The sequence below is a fragment of the Diuraphis noxia genome, unplaced genomic scaffold (genome assembly GCF_037042655.1).
Source record: "Diuraphis noxia isolate RWA-SAM2 unplaced genomic scaffold, SU_Dnox_SAM2 contig0003, whole genome shotgun sequence".
Taxonomy (NCBI): Eukaryota; Metazoa; Arthropoda; class Insecta; order Hemiptera; family Aphididae; genus Diuraphis; species Diuraphis noxia.
Window position 1 is genome coordinate 63,519,717 of NW_028301713.1, and position 22,759 is coordinate 63,542,475.

Consider the following 22,759-nt stretch of genomic DNA (forward strand, 5'->3'; position numbering starts at 1 on the left):
ACTAATGTAACTAAAATCACTTACCAAAAACTTCACAAAAAATTTAGTTCCTATAGTAACTCCAACATTAGTTATCTTGCTACACATCACATCCCGGACAACCTCACACGAAGCCTCAAAACGAAAATGGGTTTGAGACCTCCTTCATTAATCCAAGTAGGTAGCTCCATTGAGAGCACTCCTACATCGTGCCATATTTTTCATGTTATATCATCACTAATACTTGTTGTGCTTAATTGTATAGTTGTATATTTCGTATTAAATAAAAACATAAAAACTATTAATTTAATCTTAACCCTTTGTAGACCAACAATAAATGCTGATAGAAATTTGATTTTTTTTCACCATTACAATTTATTATTTATTTAATTAATTTTAAAGTCATGACATTTTTAATTGGATGTTTTTAATATTTTTTTAAGGACCGGGACTTATAAGTCTCATTGGTCATTTAGAGAGTACACCTAAAAGTCTACATGGTCTGTTACGACTCTATTATTTCTTATATCTAATAAGTAATAAATAAATAAGTAATAATTAGTTAAGAATTAATCAATTAATTAATTAAAAATATAATGACCATGTAAAATATGGATTTAGTTAATGATTTAAATTAACTACAATATAAGCTTAAAAAATAGTTATAGAATTAAAAACGAAAATATAGACAATCCATATATAGGTCCTATATAACAAACAAAATTATACATATGAATTATTCCATATATATAATATAAGGTATTCTTATTTATATTTTTTAGTACAAAGTTGGCTAGACTTAAACTCATTACAATTATTGTTAGTTATGTATTTAAATTACTTTGTACAAAATTGATAATATACATGTAACATGATGTTGCACCTAATAATATGTAGGTCAGGTATATTTTTGATTTTTCTTCAAAGTAATTTAGGTAAGTTTATAACAATAATAATTATAGTATATATTTTATAAATACATAAAATAACTAATATTTTCTTTTATATAATTTTCTGTTATACTAATTTTTTTTAGGTATATCTAAACAAATGATATACAAATATATATATATATATATATATGACTATTAGATATTATTTTATACAATATTATAATAACAATTTTACCTTTATAATAAACATAAGTACCCATTATGTACATTTTAATATTATAATAGGTATGTACTTACTGTAAAATTTAGAATTGGAGGTAATTAACAGACTAATTATTATACTGCGGGATTCTTGTACCTATACATTTTAAAGACGAAATAAATAAATGTAAAAAATTATAACTGTATAATTGCTTATTGTATAGGTACGTAATATTATGTATTATACTCTGTACACAAATTGAAAATTTGCTATAAAATTATTTGCAAATAATTCAATTTTAAGTAATAATAGTGACTTAATATTTATTGTAATTTGTAATAGTTTGTTTCAAACAGGATAAACCATTGGCACGGTCCAAAGTAATAATTATTGTGAATAAGTTTCCACTTCCGTGATTTAAAAAAAAAAAGCTACGATGACAATATTATAATATGCTCTGTCGCTCTGTGTAGATACTCCGTAATATTGTGTTTAGTGGACGTGAGTTACAACTAGCAATCAATTAGGAATAAAAGTATAATTATTAATTTATAAGAATATCAGTGATGTGGTTTAAATGAGTGCGCAGTAGTAAAATTTGGTGTGAGAAATCCGCCGATTAAAATGGTTTAATTTATTTATGGTTTTTATAATTAGATTAATGCACAATGTTGTATAGGTACTATAAAAAAATTAATTAGTAGGCTGCACCTGTACAATTAATGTTTGAACCATTGTTAAATGCCCATGCGGAGATTGGAAATATGAAGAAAATAGATAAGTGTGATTATGACGATAATGACTTTAGTCTTTATTATATTGCAGAATGGTCTGATAGAGTACTGCGTGTATAACGATGCAACAGAAAAAATACCACCGTTGTCGTAATATCACAGATTAAATACAATTAAATCTGTGGTAATATTATGTAGGTAACTATTGTAAATGCTATTAAAAAAATGTCAAAAAACTATAAATTAAAAAATTAATTGTATACCTAGGTAATTTATAATTTTTTTATTTAAATAATAAATATTTATTCTGGAATTCGGGTATTTATTGTTATATGTGTTCCTCAGAATGGCATATTTCATTGTTGTATGATAAAGCTAAAAAATTACACAACGCTATTAGAGAAAAAATATAATTAAATTGACGAGGAGAAATAAAAAATGTATTGTCCAGTTATTATTAAATAAGTATAAAAATACGTACATGTATATTAGAAATAACGATACAAAATGAATTAAAATATTTTTGAAGATCGATTATAGGTTATAAAATATTGAGTAGATATTAAACATTCAAGGTTTTCATACCGAAGGTATCAAGGGTATTATTGGACAATATCATATGTGTTAAAACTGTTAAAAGTGCACTAAAAAACTCTGTTTGACTTCGAAATATGGTTCTACGTAGTATGTACTTCTGTATAAAGCTATAGTTTTAAAATTTGTTAAATTTTACGTTTAGGTAGGTATATAATAATATATTCACGGTATATTTACCTAATTATTATTTTTTATTTATATTGAAATTTAATGACAGATGTAAAGTTATTTTATTCGTGTTCTTGGTAAAAAATACAATATTGAAACCAGAAACCAAACATTATACAATATATTGGGTGATAATTTTGTCATAAACTAGTTGATAATTTTTCTCGGATATTTATATAAGAAATTAAATTTAACTGTGAAACTTTTAGGAATATACTTGTTTAAAATTTTTCTATGATTCTTATGATGCAGCGGCGTGGATATGATTTTTAGCTGGGAGGGGTTTTTATTTTATATTTCATTTGGACGTCCGAGATTTGTGTTACAATCAGTGTCGGCCTGGACACCTAGCATTTTATTATGTAAAGGCCATAGCTGTATTTTCTACCTGAATGTTAACGAGTTGTATTTTGTAACCAACTAAATGTACTTATACCTATGTCAGAATTCACAGTTAAATTAATGCGTTTATATAATTAATAAAAATAAAAATTTAATTGAAATAAGTATCTTATGGTGATAAAGTTTTTACTACTCTTCGTGGTAGCTCTATAAATTAACAAAAAATAAGCTCAGGACCTCAACCTTGATCAAGGCGTCACGGTGATGGCACCAGGCTGACAATTGACACTGGCTAAGTGGCTACAATGAACATTTTTTTTTCATTAACGTGGTTGGTAATTGAGTCACTGAAAAATGAAAATTTATATTTATGAAAATTTTACCCAGTAATTTGGGCACTTGGCTACTAACATCTAACATTTATAGAAGGTGCTGCACTTAGGAATTGGGCCATTACACGAAATTCCTTATAATTGTTTGTGGAACATATAAACGTACCGTAAAATATATTGTCATTTTATTATCGTACTAAATAATGAATATATATTTTCAAAATATTCTTTATGTAGGCCTTATTTTGAAATTCATACCAAGTAATATGAGTTATGTGTTTATGACTTAATTTAATTTGAGCGTATCGTAGTGCGCCAGGCGAATTTAAATCAGTATGTTGTGAACTATTATATGGACTTAATTTTTCACTCTAAATATACATTCATATTCCTGTTTCCTGGCTTTCTAGGGTTTAGAATTTTCAAATATCAATTGAGCCAAAATAGCTTTAAAATTATGAAACATCGAACAATAATATTAAGCGGATTCAACATGGGAGATTTTTAAAGTTTACATTTTTGTTATTGGAACAACAAATATTCGACCCGCCTCAAAAATATTGCATTATAATAATAAATATAATATATATCTTAAAAAAATAAAAATAAATCTTTGTCCGGCCAACGCCGGGTGCGAAAGTCAGTTAATTTAAATTAGGTACCATAAGTATATTAGAGTATTTAATATTTTTATGTATGCTTAATTTCAAATTCCTATAGTAAAAAAACTAGCCTAAAGCGCCAAATTCAAAATAATAGCCAAGCCTTGGTGTTATCGACGTACTTAGTACTTACAGTTGACATTCATTTTTATTGGATTTCGATTAGTAACCTGATATTCCTTTGCACAGCAAATGTATTACATACAGGGTGATTCTTTTAAGTGGGTACACTAATTATCTCGAAAAGTATTTAATTTTTTCAAAATATTTTTTACATGGTTTCAAGTTGTTAAAAAACCAACGTTTTTATTAAAAAATTATTTTTTTAAATATTTTTTATCCTTATCATTTTTTAGGTTTTTTACTTTTTTGAATGACAACATAGAGTTTTAATTTCATATTCAAAGCAGAATATTTTTCTAAGTATTTTGATATATAGAAATCAAATTTGGGGCTGCTAGTAGTTTATGAGTTATAAGTATTTAAAGTTTAGACAAGCGGAGTAGTGGACAAATATTTTGCGGGGTAACCCCGTACCACTCCACTCTGCCAATCTAAACTTTAAATACCTGTAACTCATAAACTACTAGGCCCAAATTCGATTTTTATATATCAAAATACTTAGAAAAATATTATGCTTTGGAATATGAAATTAAAACTCTATGTTGTCATTCAAAAAAGTAAAAAACTTAAAAATGATAAGGATAAAAAATATAATTTTTTAATAAAAACGTTGGTTTTTTGACAACTTGAAACCATGTAAAAAAATATTTTGAAAAAAGTAAATACTTTTCGAGATAATTAGTGTACCCACTTAAAATAATCACTCTGTATACTATAACTATATACTTTCATATTAAAATATTGTTTTATAATAATATTTATAATAACCGTACATTTGTTTGTATTCTATAGTTTGAACCTCCGTATCCAAGCCTATGGTTTTTATTTTTCTACTTTCCTAGGTTCTAGGGTATTGGAATCAATGGAATCGAATTGTTTTATGCAAAAACTATATAGGTAGGACGGTGTATCACAATATTTTTGAAAATGACTTTTCCATGAAAACGATTTCGTGGAAGAAATATCTTTATATTGGTACAACTAATTCAAAACAATACAAATCAAATGATCGCCTTGAACCATTCTGAAAAGTGGACTACCTGAGTCCTGGACGTGTTACCAGGTTCTTTAAATTTGTTTGGTCCACGATAAAAACTAAAAAAATCGTTTTTGTACATGCGAATACCTTAATACGTAGGACGTACCTATATGAATATTGTATAATATTCGTGTAGCGCGGATATTTGTGTTCAATTACATAGTACATTGAGTTCGATTCGATTAGTTGACAGAATTTTCCGAAAATTTTCCTATCTGATAATCCAGATAATCTAAATTGACAAGAACATGTAAATTGTAAAAACACTAAAAGCTACCGCCAGCACTATTCCGAAAATTTGAAATCAATTTTATAAAAAAATAATGATATGTCAGATGTCGATCGACGATGAATCCGGCTTGTGTTTCGTCTAACTTCAACGCACACGTAGGTACACATGTTGAATGTTATTGTTGATGCATTGATGATTGATACGCGCACACTTATGTATCTTATGTGTGACATGTTTTATTGTTCGGAAAAGAATTATTTGCGTGTTTGTTGTAATGTTTATACACATTTTGCCGTTTAATGGTGTGACAATAATGAGCAATAACGTTCAACAAATTAATATCGCTTTGCAGTAAAAAACTACTTAATTATAAGTTATAATAGCAATAAGCATTTATGACTGTGAAGTGATTGCGTGTAAAACGTAAATGGAGCTACGCCGTCGTTTAGTATTTCCATTCTAAACAACATCACGACGCAATTATCGTCATTAATTATACGTCTATTATGTTACCAAATATTATGTATTTTATCTGTATACATATTATAATATATTTAATGAAATATATTTCTGATCCATTAAATTGAATAACATTCATTCGATTTGTGCGTTTTCAGTTGTATGGACTTGCACAACGATCGAAAAAGACATCGACCAGACTTGCGGTAAGTCTTTTTTATCTTTACTAGATTTTATTTTTCACAAAGGTGAAACCCTATGCGTATCTAATTAAAACACATTTTTACACGATTTCGTTTATAATTTATAAATGAATAATTTAAAGATTATTTTATTTTTTTATTAGGTTAGGTTAGGTTAGGTTAGGCTCCTAAGGAAGTATAGTGTTTGTAGACGTCAATAATTCATGTTCCACTCAACATATTTTATTTTAATATTATATTATATAATTGCCCATGTGTAAACAGTAAATATATTCATGTATTGCTTTTGTAAGAACAACATGCTGAAGGGTTGAGTATAAATAAACACGTGGCCAAATAATCAATCTAAAAAGCAATATTTATTCTAATAAATGTTAATGTACGTGTGTAGTAAAGGAACTGTTGAGTTGCTTTAAAAATTGTATTAAATACGTTTAATTATAAATCTGATTTTTGTGTTATGATAGAATACAAATCAAGCCAAAAAAATATTATGATTTGTTAGTGCAATTTTATTAAAAAGTCATATTGATTACTGATTACTTGAAAGTTGGTTATTAGTTTTGAGTTTCAACAATAGTAATTTAATTTTTTTTTTTTAGTATAGGTAGGTAAAATAATTTTGCAATAAACTATTTAGTATTTGGCATTATGATAATACATAAATAAGAATAAGGATTTAAATATTTATAATACATATTAATTATGGAAATAAATTGATATTTCAAAGATTTGATACAATTCAACTAATTTTAAACATTTAAGTACCACACATAAATGATTAAATTAAACGTATCAAGATAGATTATGTTAACGAATTGAATATGCCGGATTAACCTAAGGAATATAATAATAATGTGTTGATCTTTGTATATACGAGTATCCTAGAATAACCATAAGAGTTAAACGAAATTTTTAATTATTATGAATGGATGTGGATCTTTTGTGTATTTATAGTTATATACCGGCTTATATAATAATAACAAAATTAGGTGTGTTCACTATTTATGGCTCTCGGTATAGCTTTGATAGCATTGCGCATAATACGCTTCTAAGTATTCTTTCTATAATTTGAATAATTAACAACTCATTTTAATTATTCAAATCATATCTTCACGTATGAAAGTAGCTAGTCGAAATTAAAAACTGTTTTATCGAAGAAAAATAATTATTTATGGAGTTTTACAAGAAACAGTATTGGTATTATCATCTATCATATTTTATAATATTATCTATGTTTCAGCACTAGGTAAAATAAAAATAGTTGTATAAAAACATAGTACATAAAAACTTTTAAATGTAAATCTAAGATTTTAAATTTGTATACAAGATTTCCTTTAAGTTGTCCTACATTTAACAAAAAACAAAAGTTTACTGGAATGTTAAATTAATTTTTATACGTGCGTTTGAAGTTAGATTGGATTTTCACCCGTAAATTAACAAATTCTTACACAACAAATTTCTTATTTTGTTGCTATTAAATAATAATTAACTGTAGGTACTTGAAATTTAATAAAATGTTTATTTTACCATTTTATATACATGATCGAATTTTTAAAACAATTTGATTAGTTTTGAGTTATTTATAGATATTTGAAATTTTAATTTGTTTTTTGTTTCGATAAATATTAGTAAAATTGTATTCGTTTCGTAAAAATTCAGACTTTAAAATGTTCATGTACCCGTCGATAATTTTTTTTTAATTTCAACAAAATAACTAAACCCATTATTCTTGGTTTTAATATATAATTTCACCCAAATTTGAACTTAAAATGTATATAAAAATATCTATGAATCTGATTTCTTCATACAATATGAACTATTTATATATGAGAATTCCTGGTTTAGTTTAAAATTTTTAAATATTCAATTCTTAGTTATAAAAATTAAACATTTTATAATTATTAATTCTAAAATAATTTGAAAATTATCAAAATTATTATGTATTTCGTAAAAATTCAAGTTTTAAATACATACTTATACAAAAAGTCATGCCTATATAGATGTTTAACATTTTTCAACTGCTATTATAACTACTTGAGTACCCTCTGTTAAATTTTCAAGCTTTTTGACTCAACGAATACAATTTTATTGACATTTATAAAAATAAAATTTAAAATGCCTATAAATAATTCAAAACTAGGCAAAATATTTTGAAAATTTTGAAGAAGAAATAACGATAAAGTAAACATTTGATGAAAATTTCAAGTCCTTACGATCACTTGTTTTTGACAATATCTAACAAATATTTGTTAACAATCTTCAAATGTAAACTGCAGGTAACCTAATCTATAACTATAAAAAAAATTGTTTTGCGTAAAAATCTCAGTTTTCCCTATTTTTTTATTTGTTTTTGATAACTATTAGTAACTTTTTGTTTTTGACCCCTCAAAGTACCGAATAGACTAGCTTCCCTATCAGAAAAGATGTTGTCCTAAAAAAGTAAAATGTGATGACAGACCCACAAAAAAAAAACAAAACATATTATTGATAAATCAATAAATATATTCATCGCTTCGTTCAGAATACTAAACTGAAACACTATTCAACCGATTAGAGGTTTACCTTCGTTTTAGGTAGGGCTACAAAACTATGTAAAGTTTAAAAAAGAAAGAAAAAGTTCTAGGTTTATGTATATATCTAATATCTTATTATTATTATATATTATTTTATATAATTTATTAATGTTTTACATAATTGCAACGTTTTTTCTATAAATAATTCGTTGATAGGTACCTAATATACTACTTATAGGTAAATAGTATAGTTTTTTATACTATTGGTGTTATTTAATTTGTACGCCAATAGTATAGAATAAATATATACATTCATGCAATAATGTTGTATTTTTATCACAAATAAACGGCGTAAAGTGTACCTATCTCTTTAACTATTGAATATTATTCAATTAGGTTACTAAATTAACTATATTTTCCAATGATTACTTTCGACTCTTAGCTACTTTTAATGTAACTAAAAGTCCATAATTGAAGTGAACAGATTTTATTTGTTTTATTATTTAATATTTTAGTACTATTATTTGAGTTATAATAAAAAATTCATCCAATGGTGAAAATCACATAGGTATCTTCTACATACATAACTTATAATCGTTTTATGTTGTATTTTTATATATACATTATAACCATCTTATATGTACTTATACTTATTTTCAAATAATTAAAGTTTGAAAAAAAATCAATTAATACCTACATTTAATTCAAATGTTTGAATCGGAAAATATCTAATCGTAATTTTAATGATGAATTGACTACTCGATCAGTCGTTTGAACTATTTAAAATTGGATATTGTTCAATGCTAAGATCATTGTTTTTCGTTATTTTATCAGAAGTTCTTGCTAAATTATTTTTATTTTGACATTCTTAGGTAAATCTATTTCTATTTTCTATCCCTCCAGAAACTATTTATTACTTTCGAACATAAAAATACTGTATGTAGTAAGTACCCAGATCTAAAAGTGTTTCTACTGCGAAAAATTTCCATCATTTTTAAATACATAAATATTTCTTCGACCCACTCAAAACTAATACTATTTAAATTATAAGTTATTCCATTCGATCAATTTTTGTTGGGCGTATCAAATTATGGATTCGGATTTTAAAATGATAAAAGTATTTACTAATAAGTCAGTTGACAGTTTTTTGTATAAATTGTATAATATATTTTTTCATAATTGGTTGATGGACATTTGAAATTTAAATGGTCTTAGACTGAATCGGGAATAGTAGACGAGTGCATTCTGCTTGTAAGTCCACGTGAACTATAACAAATTTCCCACGTGATTATAATTATTAGTATCCCCCATTTAAATGTTTCCTATCACAAGTCAGAATGCCTTTTGTATATTATTAATATTAAATTATTATAATGATTTGTCATAACTCATGAGTATATGTGCTAGGTGCGGAACTAGACCAGCTACAGCCTACATTACCTTTATTTTGGGGATGCTAAAATTGTTAATAGCTGTCAATTACAACTAACCAATCAAACCTATCAAACCAATTTATCCTGATTCCAGGTTTCCTCTAAAAAATATTTGAATTAATTATGAAATTGAATGATAATATAATTTATTTTTTTGGTATTATTTTTTCCTTTGTATTTAAGTACCTACATAAATAAATACTTCTACAATATATTAAATAGGTAACAATAGAAAGTAAAAACAAGCAATACACCATATTTCAAAACTATTTTTCTTGTTTTTATAAAACTAATTGATGCTAAGTTAAAAATATGGTGTAGTATGTTCTTACTGGTATATATTCCATAGGTACCTGTAATTTTCTTATTTATATGTTATATTTTTATTTTATTTAACTACGAGAAAGTACCTGTAATTTTAGTTGTTAAGATAAAAATATTTACTATAACCTTATAACGATAACTGCAGGTAAATAGGTATCCATCGAAATAGTAAACGATAACTTATATTTTCTGGGATAATAACAACACAATATGATGTATAATAATGGAAAACATTTTAAAATACTTGATAATGATGATAATCACCAAAGTTTTAGTGTAATAAATTGTAATTAATTAGCTACAGGTAGAATACACGGTTTTTGGTAAATTACATTCTATAGTAGGTAGAACATCACACGTGGTTGATTGGTAGCATTTAGGTATCGTTGTTGTAGGTAACATACTTTTCCTTAACGAGCTGAATCAATTGTAGATTCACAGTATACTTATAAACTGTGCTAGTGTATTTCAGTATATACTTACTAAAATGATGATAGCAATTTGAACTTTGAAGTAATACAATATTAAACATGCTAGGAAAAGCCTCTTTTTGAATAGCATTCGCCAAACATTGATAATTTAACAGTGGTGATTTTTATTATTATCAAACTATTCGACAATTAATCTAATATAAAAGTTTTCAAAACATAATCGTTAAAATAATCAATTTGAAAAAAAATACACAATAATTATTAATATTGTGAATCTGTGTAAAAATTATAAAAGATGGTTTGAGTTTTTTTGGAATGCTAACAGCTAAGACCTTCTAGAACCTCCTTAGTTGCACAAAAATGAATTCAAAACATGAAATCACGACAGTACGTATATAAATTAATATTTGGCACGATTTAAATAATACAAATATTTTGAATTATGACGGTAGGAGTCACTAGTGATACTACTGATCACTACTGATAAGGTATTGCAGTATATTTGTATAGGTTAAAAATTTATCATATTTCTATAGAATATTAATATGTGATACTTATTGGTTTTCTCCGTCCGGCGACCACTGATAACTTATGGGTTACCAATTATCAAATGTTGATTGTCATGTATTTGAAGTTATATAAATTAGGACGCCACACCCGCATAATATGCTGTTTCCGTCTTACAAGTGCATAACATAGCAAAAACTGTTTCGCGCGGGAAAGAATCGAAAAAGCTACATTTATAACTAAATGTTCATCATGTAAAAAGGAGAATTTTGTCTGTGCAATATCGTTTTTATTTTTTCGATATTAGAACTACAAAAAATGTTATTCATGCTTAAAAAATACAAAAATAATGTATTATGAATCAATAAGAACTATTTTTGTATAAGTGATATCGAAAAAATGAAAACGATATTGGCGATATGGCACAGACAAAATTCTCCTTTTTATATGGTGAAAATTTCGTTTTTTTGTTATTACTGTAGCTTTCTCGGTTCTTTCCCGCGTGAAACAGTTTTTGCCATGTTACGAATTTGTAAGACAGAGACAACACATGTGGGTGTGGCGTCCTCTTAATAATATTATATTTTTAAACTATACATAATGTTTTGATTACCTGTATAGATACTAAAATGGTTTTTTGGTCTGTTTTTAAATGTTTTATAACTGATACCAGTAGTTGTTGGTATGCAAATCACATTTTTCTTTAATATATTAAATATAATTCATTATACATATGTATTAGGATTGTTAAGTGTTTACGTGGGATTGGTAATTATTATAGTCAAAAAATAATTTAAAAGCCGTCGAAACAAAAAAGTAGCTGAAATAACCAATTAGTACATTACGTTATATGGTTGTAATTTTAAGTTAAAGTATTTACAAGAAAATAACAATAAAAAAAACGAATTATAGAATAAGAAACATGTTGCGAATATTAAAAACTTGTTTGTAAATATATACTTGTAAATTATTTGCCAAATATTAGTGAAGGTTTAGAGAAAATCGGGCGTTGTGGAATGGGAAAGGCAATTTCATGGTCACCTAAATTGTAATATTTATATTATAAAAATAATATATAATTCATACTATAGAAGAATTGTTAATGAAATAAAATAGAGAGAAAAAACAATGTATATTACCAATATGAATAAAAAGCGTAGGAATTTAATTTTAACCGCTCCTCTTGGTTTTTATTACTACCAGAGTAGAGACACTGAACATTTGCAACACATATTTTATTTGAATCTCATAAATGGATATTTATATGATTGCATTGATTTTATTACAATTCTATAGCCGATTTTTCAACGTAGGCATCAAACATCAAACTATGATTATTGCGATTATAATAAATTAAACAATACTCGTATAATTTAGTAATTATTATATCACTTATAATTTTGTAACAACAATTTTAAACTAATTTTCTAATGAATTCCAGTAGATTTATAGATGGGCAAGTACATATACATTTCCAAAAAATGAATAACACAGTAAATACTTTAAGAATTAAAATTGTTTTTTGAACGATTAAGTTACAATAGTCATATCCAGAATATTCTTCCAAGTGACTTACCTAAAAATATGTTTAATTTATACTTAGATACGTAGAATAATTTCCGTTATATTTTTTAATTTGTAATCTAATTATATGTACAGCTTAGCATATTTACTTATCCAGTATAGAGTAAATGATATTATAGAAGTAAAATGTAGGTACACTGGTACACGGCTTGTAGGAAAAGTTGAATTTGCAAAAATTAACTGCAGAGAAGATTATATTCATTATTTATATTTTTCATACTTTAATTGGACTTCAGTAATAAGGACAGGATTCAGGTTAGCCCACTGGATTTTTTTTATGGAAAGTGGCCTTTAATTTTTATGAAATTATTTATCCACATATCTTACGTTTGTTGTTTAGAAATGAATATAAGTGGAAGTGTTAGTGTGGTACTTAAGATTTTCAATAATAAAAATAACTATATTGAGTAATAACTATCATAAAAATCGAGAAAAACTGATTGAATTTTGCATAATATGCTTACGAAAAAAAAATTCTTCCCTATTTTTTAGTATATTTTTAATATTTTTAAATTATGATTAGGTAGTTAAGTTATTTATGTTAGAAGTTTTTATTGTGTCTTTAAAATATTTATGCATATATTATATGATTGGTAACGAATGAATTAGTTTGTGAAGAACGACAATATAATTATATATACATATCTACATAGATATATTTTTCAAATTCAAAATTACAATATATTTCAGTAATGTGGTCTAGAATGTTTAGCATACACATAACACATTGCGTCAAAATGAGTTCTGTTCAATAAACATTTTTATACCAGTTGTACATTTCGCGATAACACTATAAAATTATTCATTGTTCGTTAAGTGTTTCACAAACATTAATATATATATATATATATAATCTTTGTATCGTGCAAATTGTTTTACACGTCGTTTTATTTTATTATTTATTTTACTGTATAATTTACATCATAAATTATGCGCTGTAGTCGTTAATAATTTTTCATAGTTTCCACAATACTGATTATTACAAATGATTCATCGATTAATTTGAAAATATTGTTATTATTAAATATAAATGCATATGTGTATACACTGAGAGAAAATATTGTTTCGCATCATTATGTAATGATATAATGTTATAATTAAATTCTAAAGAAGTGTCTTTATTTTAGACGAAATGTAGGATGGTTTATGTAATTATATTGTATATTTATTATACGGAGTGTTGTTAAGTGAAGAAGTACTTTTTTCATATACAGAGTGAATTATAATAATTATTCATCGTTTTAATCATCTAACCTAATACGTTCTAAACTAACCACATGCTCGATAAAATGGTTGATTAGTGTAGTGACATTCGGAGAGTAGGTATACAGCTGATGTACGATAATATTATAGTTCAGAATTCGTGACTGCAGTTTATTATTAATACTATTATTATATAGTTAATATTAAGAGATGTGATTGATAAACGTTTTTTTAAGTACAAATTACATGGAATATTAGATTATTTAGATTTGTTATGTAAAAACGAGGCAAACAATTGAAAATACAAAATTATTGCATACCGTTTTCTTCATCAATATAATATTTTATCAATAGGTACTACCTACCTATATCATTTTAATTTGTTTCAAGTATAATTTGAGTGGAAATTAACGTTCATAAATATTAATGTATTAAAGAATATATGTTAGGGAGAAATTATATAGTCCTAGTTACTATAGGACCTAGTAGTATTTAATGTAGATCAGTGAATTCACCCTGTATATTTTTATATCTTAAACGTTGACCTTTGAAATGGACAATTATCTACATTATACACACACAATAGCAACAAAGGTCGACGGGTGTTGTAAAAGTATAATATATACTTATTTCCGTTATAAAGTATTTCGTTATTCTTGATCAATTATTAGATCGTATACCAGCATTTTCATTCGTAAGATTGTAAATGCATAACTTCTGATTTCTATGTATTTTAGTAGCCGCAATTTTATCTATATTATGACTTGTGTCGTGTTTCGAGTACTTAACAGTTCATATCGATAACTATAGTGGATATAATATTATTACATAGTCGAAAGTTTCCGCGTGTTATCGAATTAACTCGTGATCATAACATCACATTATTATATTGTACGTTGATTTTATATATACGTTTACTATGTTGTCAAATAGTTGTCATTTACATTTCGATGCACGCGAATAACCATCAGAAATCGTTTTAGCATTATATCTTTATGGTATTTAAACTTTAATATAAGATACACTTTTCTACGATGAACGAAAACGGCAAAAATTCAAAAATATGCGAAAAGGACACATACGGCACGTTTTTCGACGATGCTACTTCCGAAACTTCGTTGTTAAATGACAAGTACGTATACCGACCAAAATATTATATAATATCATAGTGACTTATTGATTTGAATTTTAAAACACTGCACACTATTGAAGACTTGCGAGCAATTAATGCAATTTTTCAGGAGACACATAAAAATGTTTCAGTAATAAAGTAGTAGTTTTAAAAATTATTTTTTTATTGGATTAATAAGGCTTCAACTTCTAAGGTCATTAGTCTGTAATAATTACAAAGTATTGGTCTTGAAACTATGAGGAAAAAATTACTTGCAATGAATGAATTTTTTTTTATTAAGTTACCTACTAATTTTGACCAAAATATGTACATGTTGTGTAAATATGTTTTACTTAACTGTTTTTTTTTTTTGTACCTTTTAATAGAATTTAAATTATTAGTTTTATTGTTTATCCACTTGTAATACATTATTAGACAGGAAAAATGCAGTAGGTATCTGACCCTCTGTTTATTAATTATTATACAAATGCGTCGTTTGTACATAATTGTATTACCTCAAGTTTTGAAAATATATTTTATGATTCTAATATAATCTTTAAATTAAATTTTTTAAAAACAATAAAAATATTCTATAAATATTTAATTATACATTATAATGAAGGGAATTACAATCTGTTTAATTTTGGTTACTATTTATGACTAGAATACGCTTTAATATTATGTACTTATTTAATTTTTAAAGAATTTTGTTAGAAGAATCTATCAAATGTAATTTAAAAATATATAAATTAAACATAATGCGTATTAAGATAAGTTTTCTAACATTTTCTTAGTATAAATAAACAGCATATATAGCTAGAATAAATTTTGATTTTTTAAATAAATTTTAGGTGTAATAAATAATAATATGAAACATAGTAATGGTTAAGCTTTGAATTACTTCTAAATGTGTTATACTATGATAATTTCAATGTTATAAATTAAAAATGTGTTTTACTTGTTTGTTATAATATAGGCACCTCCTACCGATATTGTTTAAAAGACAATTTTTAATATACTAATTGCTAGTGATTATCTTTTTATATTTTAAGAAGTGAAAAATGATATAATAATTAATAATTAATATTTATACTAGAAAGTATGAAATGAGGATTATTAAAATAACCAAGGATATCTTGAAATAATTTACGTTGTGGTGAAAATAAATCATTGAATGTGGAATGTATTAATTATTATTAATATTTTAATTTTTAGCTATTAGTTTTTTTTAATAACAACTATTTAAATTATTCATCTTAACATTTTAATTCTTTTTAACTTATTAAATATTTTTTTAAGTTATGTACGTATTGTATATTTCTATTAAAATATTATTTTTTTCATCTATATACGTTTTTAAAAAGGTATTAAAAAAATGTCTTATTAAATAACTTCTTTATTTTTAGTTTTATTAACAAATATATATTTACTATATAAATTCTTGTACATGTCATTGATAAATTTGTGTGTTACTGGACACTAATCATTAGTATTTAATTGCTCATTTTATTTAATAATGTATTCAATAAAAACAAATATAGTTAGTAGAACACTTTTATAATTCTTAACTGTAGATATTCAGTTTTTTTGTTGCGGTACACAATTTATACAATTTAAGTACCTACAATACGCGTAAATGATAACATAGAAAAAAAGACATTGAAAATTTGATTTGGAGAAGCCACTCATTGACGACACTCCTTAGGGTGTTTTATTATACAAGTATGGGATTAATTAAAGAGAAGGTCGCGGCACCAATTTCTTTTCAGTCTTTTGGGAAGGTTTCCGAGGATAGGTAAATTCAAATCTTTTGCAAGCTTGTTCGGGTGATTTTTTAAAGAGTTATGGTATCGAGTGTAGTAATTTGTTGCAGTTTGTGCGACTGTTTTCATTTTTAAGTTGAAGTGTAATGTTTGGTTTGTTACGTAGAATGGATCATAAGTGATTAGGTGGAAGATTTTATTTTGGGAAATTTGGATTTTATTCAGGTTTGATTTTTTGGCGGATTCCCCCATATCTGGATACCGTACGTCCATATTGGTTTTAGGAGGAGTTTATAGAGATTACGTTTTGTTTGAAGAGTAAGTTTCGACTTTGAATGCAGGATTTGTCTAAGTAAGCGTAGACGGGTGTTTATTTTGAATTTTGTACAGCGGATATGGTGTGCCCTGTTCAGTTTTTTATCGAAATGTACTCCAAGATATTTTGTTGTATTTGAGGTTGGTATTATAATATTATTTAATGTAATTGGTGAGTAGTTTCCGTGTTTGAGTGTAAAGGTAAAGTGCCATGATTTCGTTTCGTTAATTTTAACTTTCCAGTTTTTATACCAAGATTCTAGTTCATAAAAGTGGGATTGGAGATTTTCAGAAGCCGTGAGAGGGTTTTCGTGAACGGAGAGAATGGCTTTTTCGTCAGCGTATTCAGCTACTGTGGTGTTTGGTGAGGTTGGTTGGTCGGCGTTGAATATGTTAAAAAGAAGAGGCAGCAGCAATCGCTCCTTGTGGACTCTAGGGTTTATTGTGAATAATTCAGTTTTTAAATATATTAAAAATAATGTTTTATAATGTTTAGAATTGAGTTAAGAATCTATGTATAATTTTGTAGATCGATCTTAAATAAATACATTGTACAAGCAATGTGGGAAATACGTATAATTTAAAATTTCAATTTTAATATAATATTGATAAACAAATTGTATTAATTGAAATAAAAAAAAAACCATACAGTTATGTACTTGATGATATTAAACTATAGTAAACCACAGCATTACTTTAAATAAATTGTATTAATAATATTAAAACTACAATTTTTTTATTTAAAAAAAATACATTTATATATATTGTACAAGCTGATTTTATAAGTTTAATAAATTTCATCATTTTAGTAAATAAATTATCTTCAGGTATTACAAAAATTAATATACTTAATACAAAGATGTAACTCTTATAATATAAATTACTTTTTAAGAGTACTTCATATTAAATCATATCTATAAATCTATTTTTATGTTTAAGACGAAAAATTAGAATACCAATTAGTATGATGGTAAAGTACTAGGAACTGTACTAGCGAATTTAAATTTAATTACACGAGTACATAATTTGTTATTATTACAATTTATTGGATTAATCGACAACCTTTTTTATAACTGAGTATTTGAAAACTATTATCAGATTATTTTTTTTAAATTAATAACTATTTTTTTATAGTAATTTTATCTTTATTTTTTTATGAATAAGTAATAAGTAATAAACATATGATGACGTTATGTTTAGTATGTTTCAGCACGTATCGTTGATATTTTAATGAATCGTGGTTGGAAATTGTAGAAAAGTAGAATCATTTTGGCTGTATTTTATTTATTAACCAGTATAGTTTAGAATCTAAACTTGAGATAAAAACGATGAACAACTTTTCATAATATATAGTAGTTCATTTTAAATTAAAGAAAGCCTGCAGGAGGATGTCATTTTATATAAACATTTATTTATTTTTTACAATATACCAAATATTTCTTTTAACTACTTCAACTATAGTTTTCTTTGTTGGTTTGTGTTTGATATTTTGAGTAAAGTAAAGAGTATATGACAAAGTCTTACGATGGTTAACCTATTTCCCGAACACGTACAAAATAAATTATCTGAACGTTTCATGTAGTAAACATTTTTAAGTATAGTTGGTATAATAATGGTAGTTTGAAAAGAAGATTTTCCATTTTTTCGAAGTACTTAGTTATACTCTATATGAAAATCTTCATCGACAAAACACGTTAAAGAATGAGTCGATGACTGCTAGCTGGTATTAACATAGAATACTTACCTCAGAATCATTTTTAAACGCGATTATTGATTTTTATCATTTTAAAATTTGATTTTTCAAGCACTCACATAATTGTCCAAATTGGCTATTAGTATTATATTTTGTAAAATATATTTACAATTTTCGAATTATTCATAGATACGGTTATTTAAAGTTTCAATAGTCTTATAGTGTTTTTTGTCATAGGTAATATAATAATGTTTTCACATAAACATATTTTGTGTTTAATTAAAAGCATATTAAAAAATAATTTGTTGTTAGTATATTTTTGTAAAACTTACTATAAAAAATATTATTAGGTAAATTATCTATTAAAGAATGTTCGTTTCTTAAACACATTAAAAAATATGTATTTAGAATATTATTCTTATATTTTTACTGTTGTAAAGTGTTTCAAGTGATTAAAAAAATAGTTATATTAATACCTATAACTATGTTTATTAAAAGTAAGTCTTTTATTTTTAATAGATGAGTTGAGCCTTTAGCTATGGCTATATAATATATAATATAATATATATAATGTATATTATATAAACTTGTTATATATTGTATTAGGTTTACTGATTTATAAAGCAAAATAAAAAAGGTACTTTTATATTATTTTAGGTTTACCCGTTGCTATTGAATTTATTAAATATATTTCTACCATTTACTGAATGATTAAATAATTTTATTTCTCGTGAACCCATCATGAAAACGACTGCAACTTGGACCTTAAGAATGCTAGTTTCTCGCTGGTGGCTATAGTAATTATATTTTAATAATTTTTACACATCTGATGAACATATTTTTATTTATATTATAATCATTAATAAATAAGTCATATCATATTCACTAATTAAATTAAATTAAACGTTAATTGTATTAATATGTAATTCTGCATCTGCATGAGTTCATTTAACTACTGCAGACTACAGAATTAGGTTTTCTAATGAAATATATATAATATTACTTATGTTAAATAAATTGTATTCTGGTGTAGATGTAAATTTAATGTTTTTCATTATCTTTTTAGGTGTTTGTAGTATTAATACAATACATTTAGCCTATGTTAAGATTAACGTGTCTATATTATCATATTGAGTAGTAGTTTAAATATATATATTAATTTTTTTGGTTTGTAATTATACTTATATTACAAGTGTTTCTTTTTTATCTATATGTATTACACATGATCATAATATTTTAAACACCTAACATTATTGTTTGTGTTTAATAATATACATTTAACATATTGTGGAAAAATGTTTGTTATTTAGTCGTTTGTAAAAAAATGTAGCTTAAGGTAGGCACTAATAATATATGTTTAGTGGTTTTAAATTTTAATTGACCAAATCTATAGTTTTTTCTGTTTGAATGCATTGAAATATATTTATGTAAATGTGAACCACTTTATTGTGTAAATTATTGTTCTGAAAAATTATGTATGAAGCTATTTAAAAAATACATTATACATGTCTTTTAAATATTATATAAAGCCCATAAAACATTAAATATTCCATAAACTGCAGTTATCAGCTAGATTCCATTTATTTGAAAGGAGAGAGTAGTATGTATTTTGAATTATGATGTTTAAAGTTAAATATACATTTTTATACCAATATTCGTATGGTCAAATGTAAATGTATTTATAATATTAATAACGGGTTTTTTATGTTATACCTATTACCTAGTTATAATAGTTATACCCAGTAGGTATGTATACTTTACCTAGTATTTTTTCAGTGTAATTATTTTTTATATTATTTATACACTTTTATATATTTGATGTCAGATCTCTGATATATGTATTAGTTATGACAAAATAAAATAAAATAGTTTAGATTTTAGAATTCAGAATTTATTATGTTGATGTGATCCGACTGTAGATACTTTTATAGATTATAATGTTTCATATGCGTACGGATCGCGATGTGTTAAAAATGTACATGGTCTTCCAAATTGTGTGTTCTAAAAATTACCCGATCCCACCATTTTGTCACATACAATTTGGAAGGACATAATATATATGCTATACAGTATTAGTAATACGATCGCAGAAGGTAATTCAGAATTGTGATTACAACGACGGTACTGAATAGAAATGTTTAAAAGTGTTTCGAACTAGATAAATCTAGAAAGTCTACTTAATTTAGATAGCGAACGAAGGCTGAGTTTGGTTTTTTCGTTTCATGTATATAATATGATTATAACTACTCGATAAATGATTACAAAATATAATTTATTATGTATATATTCGCTCGTAAATCAATTGTTTTATTATGAGGAGCGATGATGATAGTAAGACAGTAAGTTAGTATGTTGTAAAACTATATTATGCCAATCAACTATACTTACTCTCAATTTCACAGTTTTTTTTATGAATTTAATTTTAAAATAACATCTTTACTTACTTAACATTTTATATACTATTTACGTTACCACCAACATTTTCGTGTTTCATAAATTGATTTGAATAGTATTGTCGTATTGATACTAAACGTCAAGTAAATTTTACCATAAAAACATTGTTTTTCATGCAAAATTGCCACTCCTTTCCACTCTTTAGAGGTTGAATCTTAAACGATGCCTACAATATAAAATCAATACCATATCCAAATTGCAACTTTTTATCCACGTAGTAGATTTTCAATCATTAGAGTAGTTATTAAGTTATTTAGTGATTGTTTTTTAAACAAAGAAGTAGCCTCCTTGTCTTTTTTTAGAGTTCAAACTATCTCCATACACATCATCAAAATCGATTCTGTAGTTTAACTAGGAAAAAGTGACAGAGTGTCAGAGTTACTGTGACATTTATAATATTAAGTATAGATATAATATAAATGTGTGCCTTGATTATAGTATGGTATACTTACATAATTTATGCACAATAGTAATACTATTACAATATTGTGTATATAAATATTAATCATTAATTAAGTATTATATACGCGTGTTTTAACTGTTGACGTTTAATACGAATCAAAACCGAACGCATATATAATAATATAATATAATTAATAATTATCATAGCAGTTTATTAAACATTGGCTTGTATTAGATTTTGAGGGGAGCGAGGAATGTATTGATTTTACCATGATGTGTGTTATTTTTTTTTATATTTTTTATTTATTATTATTATTTTTTTGTGTCTGTCATCACGTTTTGGGATAGTAAAGGGCTTCGATTTTCGACTTCAGTTCCTCGTTCGATTAGAAAGTGAATCTAGTCGGTACTTTGGGGGGTCAAATTTATATATTGACTTATTTTATAGTTAATATCACATTATAGAGGTATAATATATACCCTGGTAGGTAGTATCGAGTGTTTTATTTCCCTTAGTTTATTGTTATCACATTTCGACCAAGGTTTTGCCATTCATCCATGTACTTGAATTTGGTTGAGTTTATCAAGTCTCTGTCCGATATGAGGGGGCATACTTCAAACTACCCGATACACTATACGAGACGCTATCACCCACTCTCGAGACGACCAATAAACTCCTCAATTTCGTCAACTCAACAGGACTGCGTCAACTGATTTAAATATTCTAACTTAGATTAAAATGTAAATCCTTAATTATAAGTAATAAGTAGAAAGCAATTATGTAAATAATTAATGTAAATTTAATATGTAACGCCGGCTAATAACCATGTAGTTGATGCCATAAACAATTAATAAAAAATATATACAGGGTGATTCTTTTATCAAACAACACTCATTATTTCAAAAACTATTGACTTTTTTCAAATTTTTTTTTTTTCAAAATTTTAGAACCATCTTGTTCTAGAACTATATATTTTTTAAATATTTTCACCCTTATATTTATCAGGTTAACCATTATCAACTTTTGATTTTCAAATGACAACCTATACTTAAAATTT

General features: G+C 25.4%; 1 protein-coding gene across 5 annotated transcripts in view; it reads left to right on the plus strand.

Annotated features, from left to right (window-relative positions):
- Prestin (solute carrier family 26 member prestin) overlaps positions 1-22,759 on the plus strand; it is a 64,498-nt gene that overhangs the window by 14,636 nt on the left and 27,103 nt on the right. For 2 of the 5 annotated variants that reach the window (XM_089222279.1, XM_089222278.1), the window contains exon 3: positions 5,921-5,968. The exons of 1 other annotated variant lie outside the window; for it this stretch is intronic. In XM_089222279.1, coding sequence (XP_089078405.1) covers positions 5,921-5,968 — 48 coding nt within the window. Of the gene's footprint in view, positions 1-5,920; positions 5,969-14,649; positions 15,096-22,759 lie in introns of those variants that run through there. 2 more of the 5 variants (XM_015520152.2, XM_015520149.2) reach the window with 1 other exon arrangement.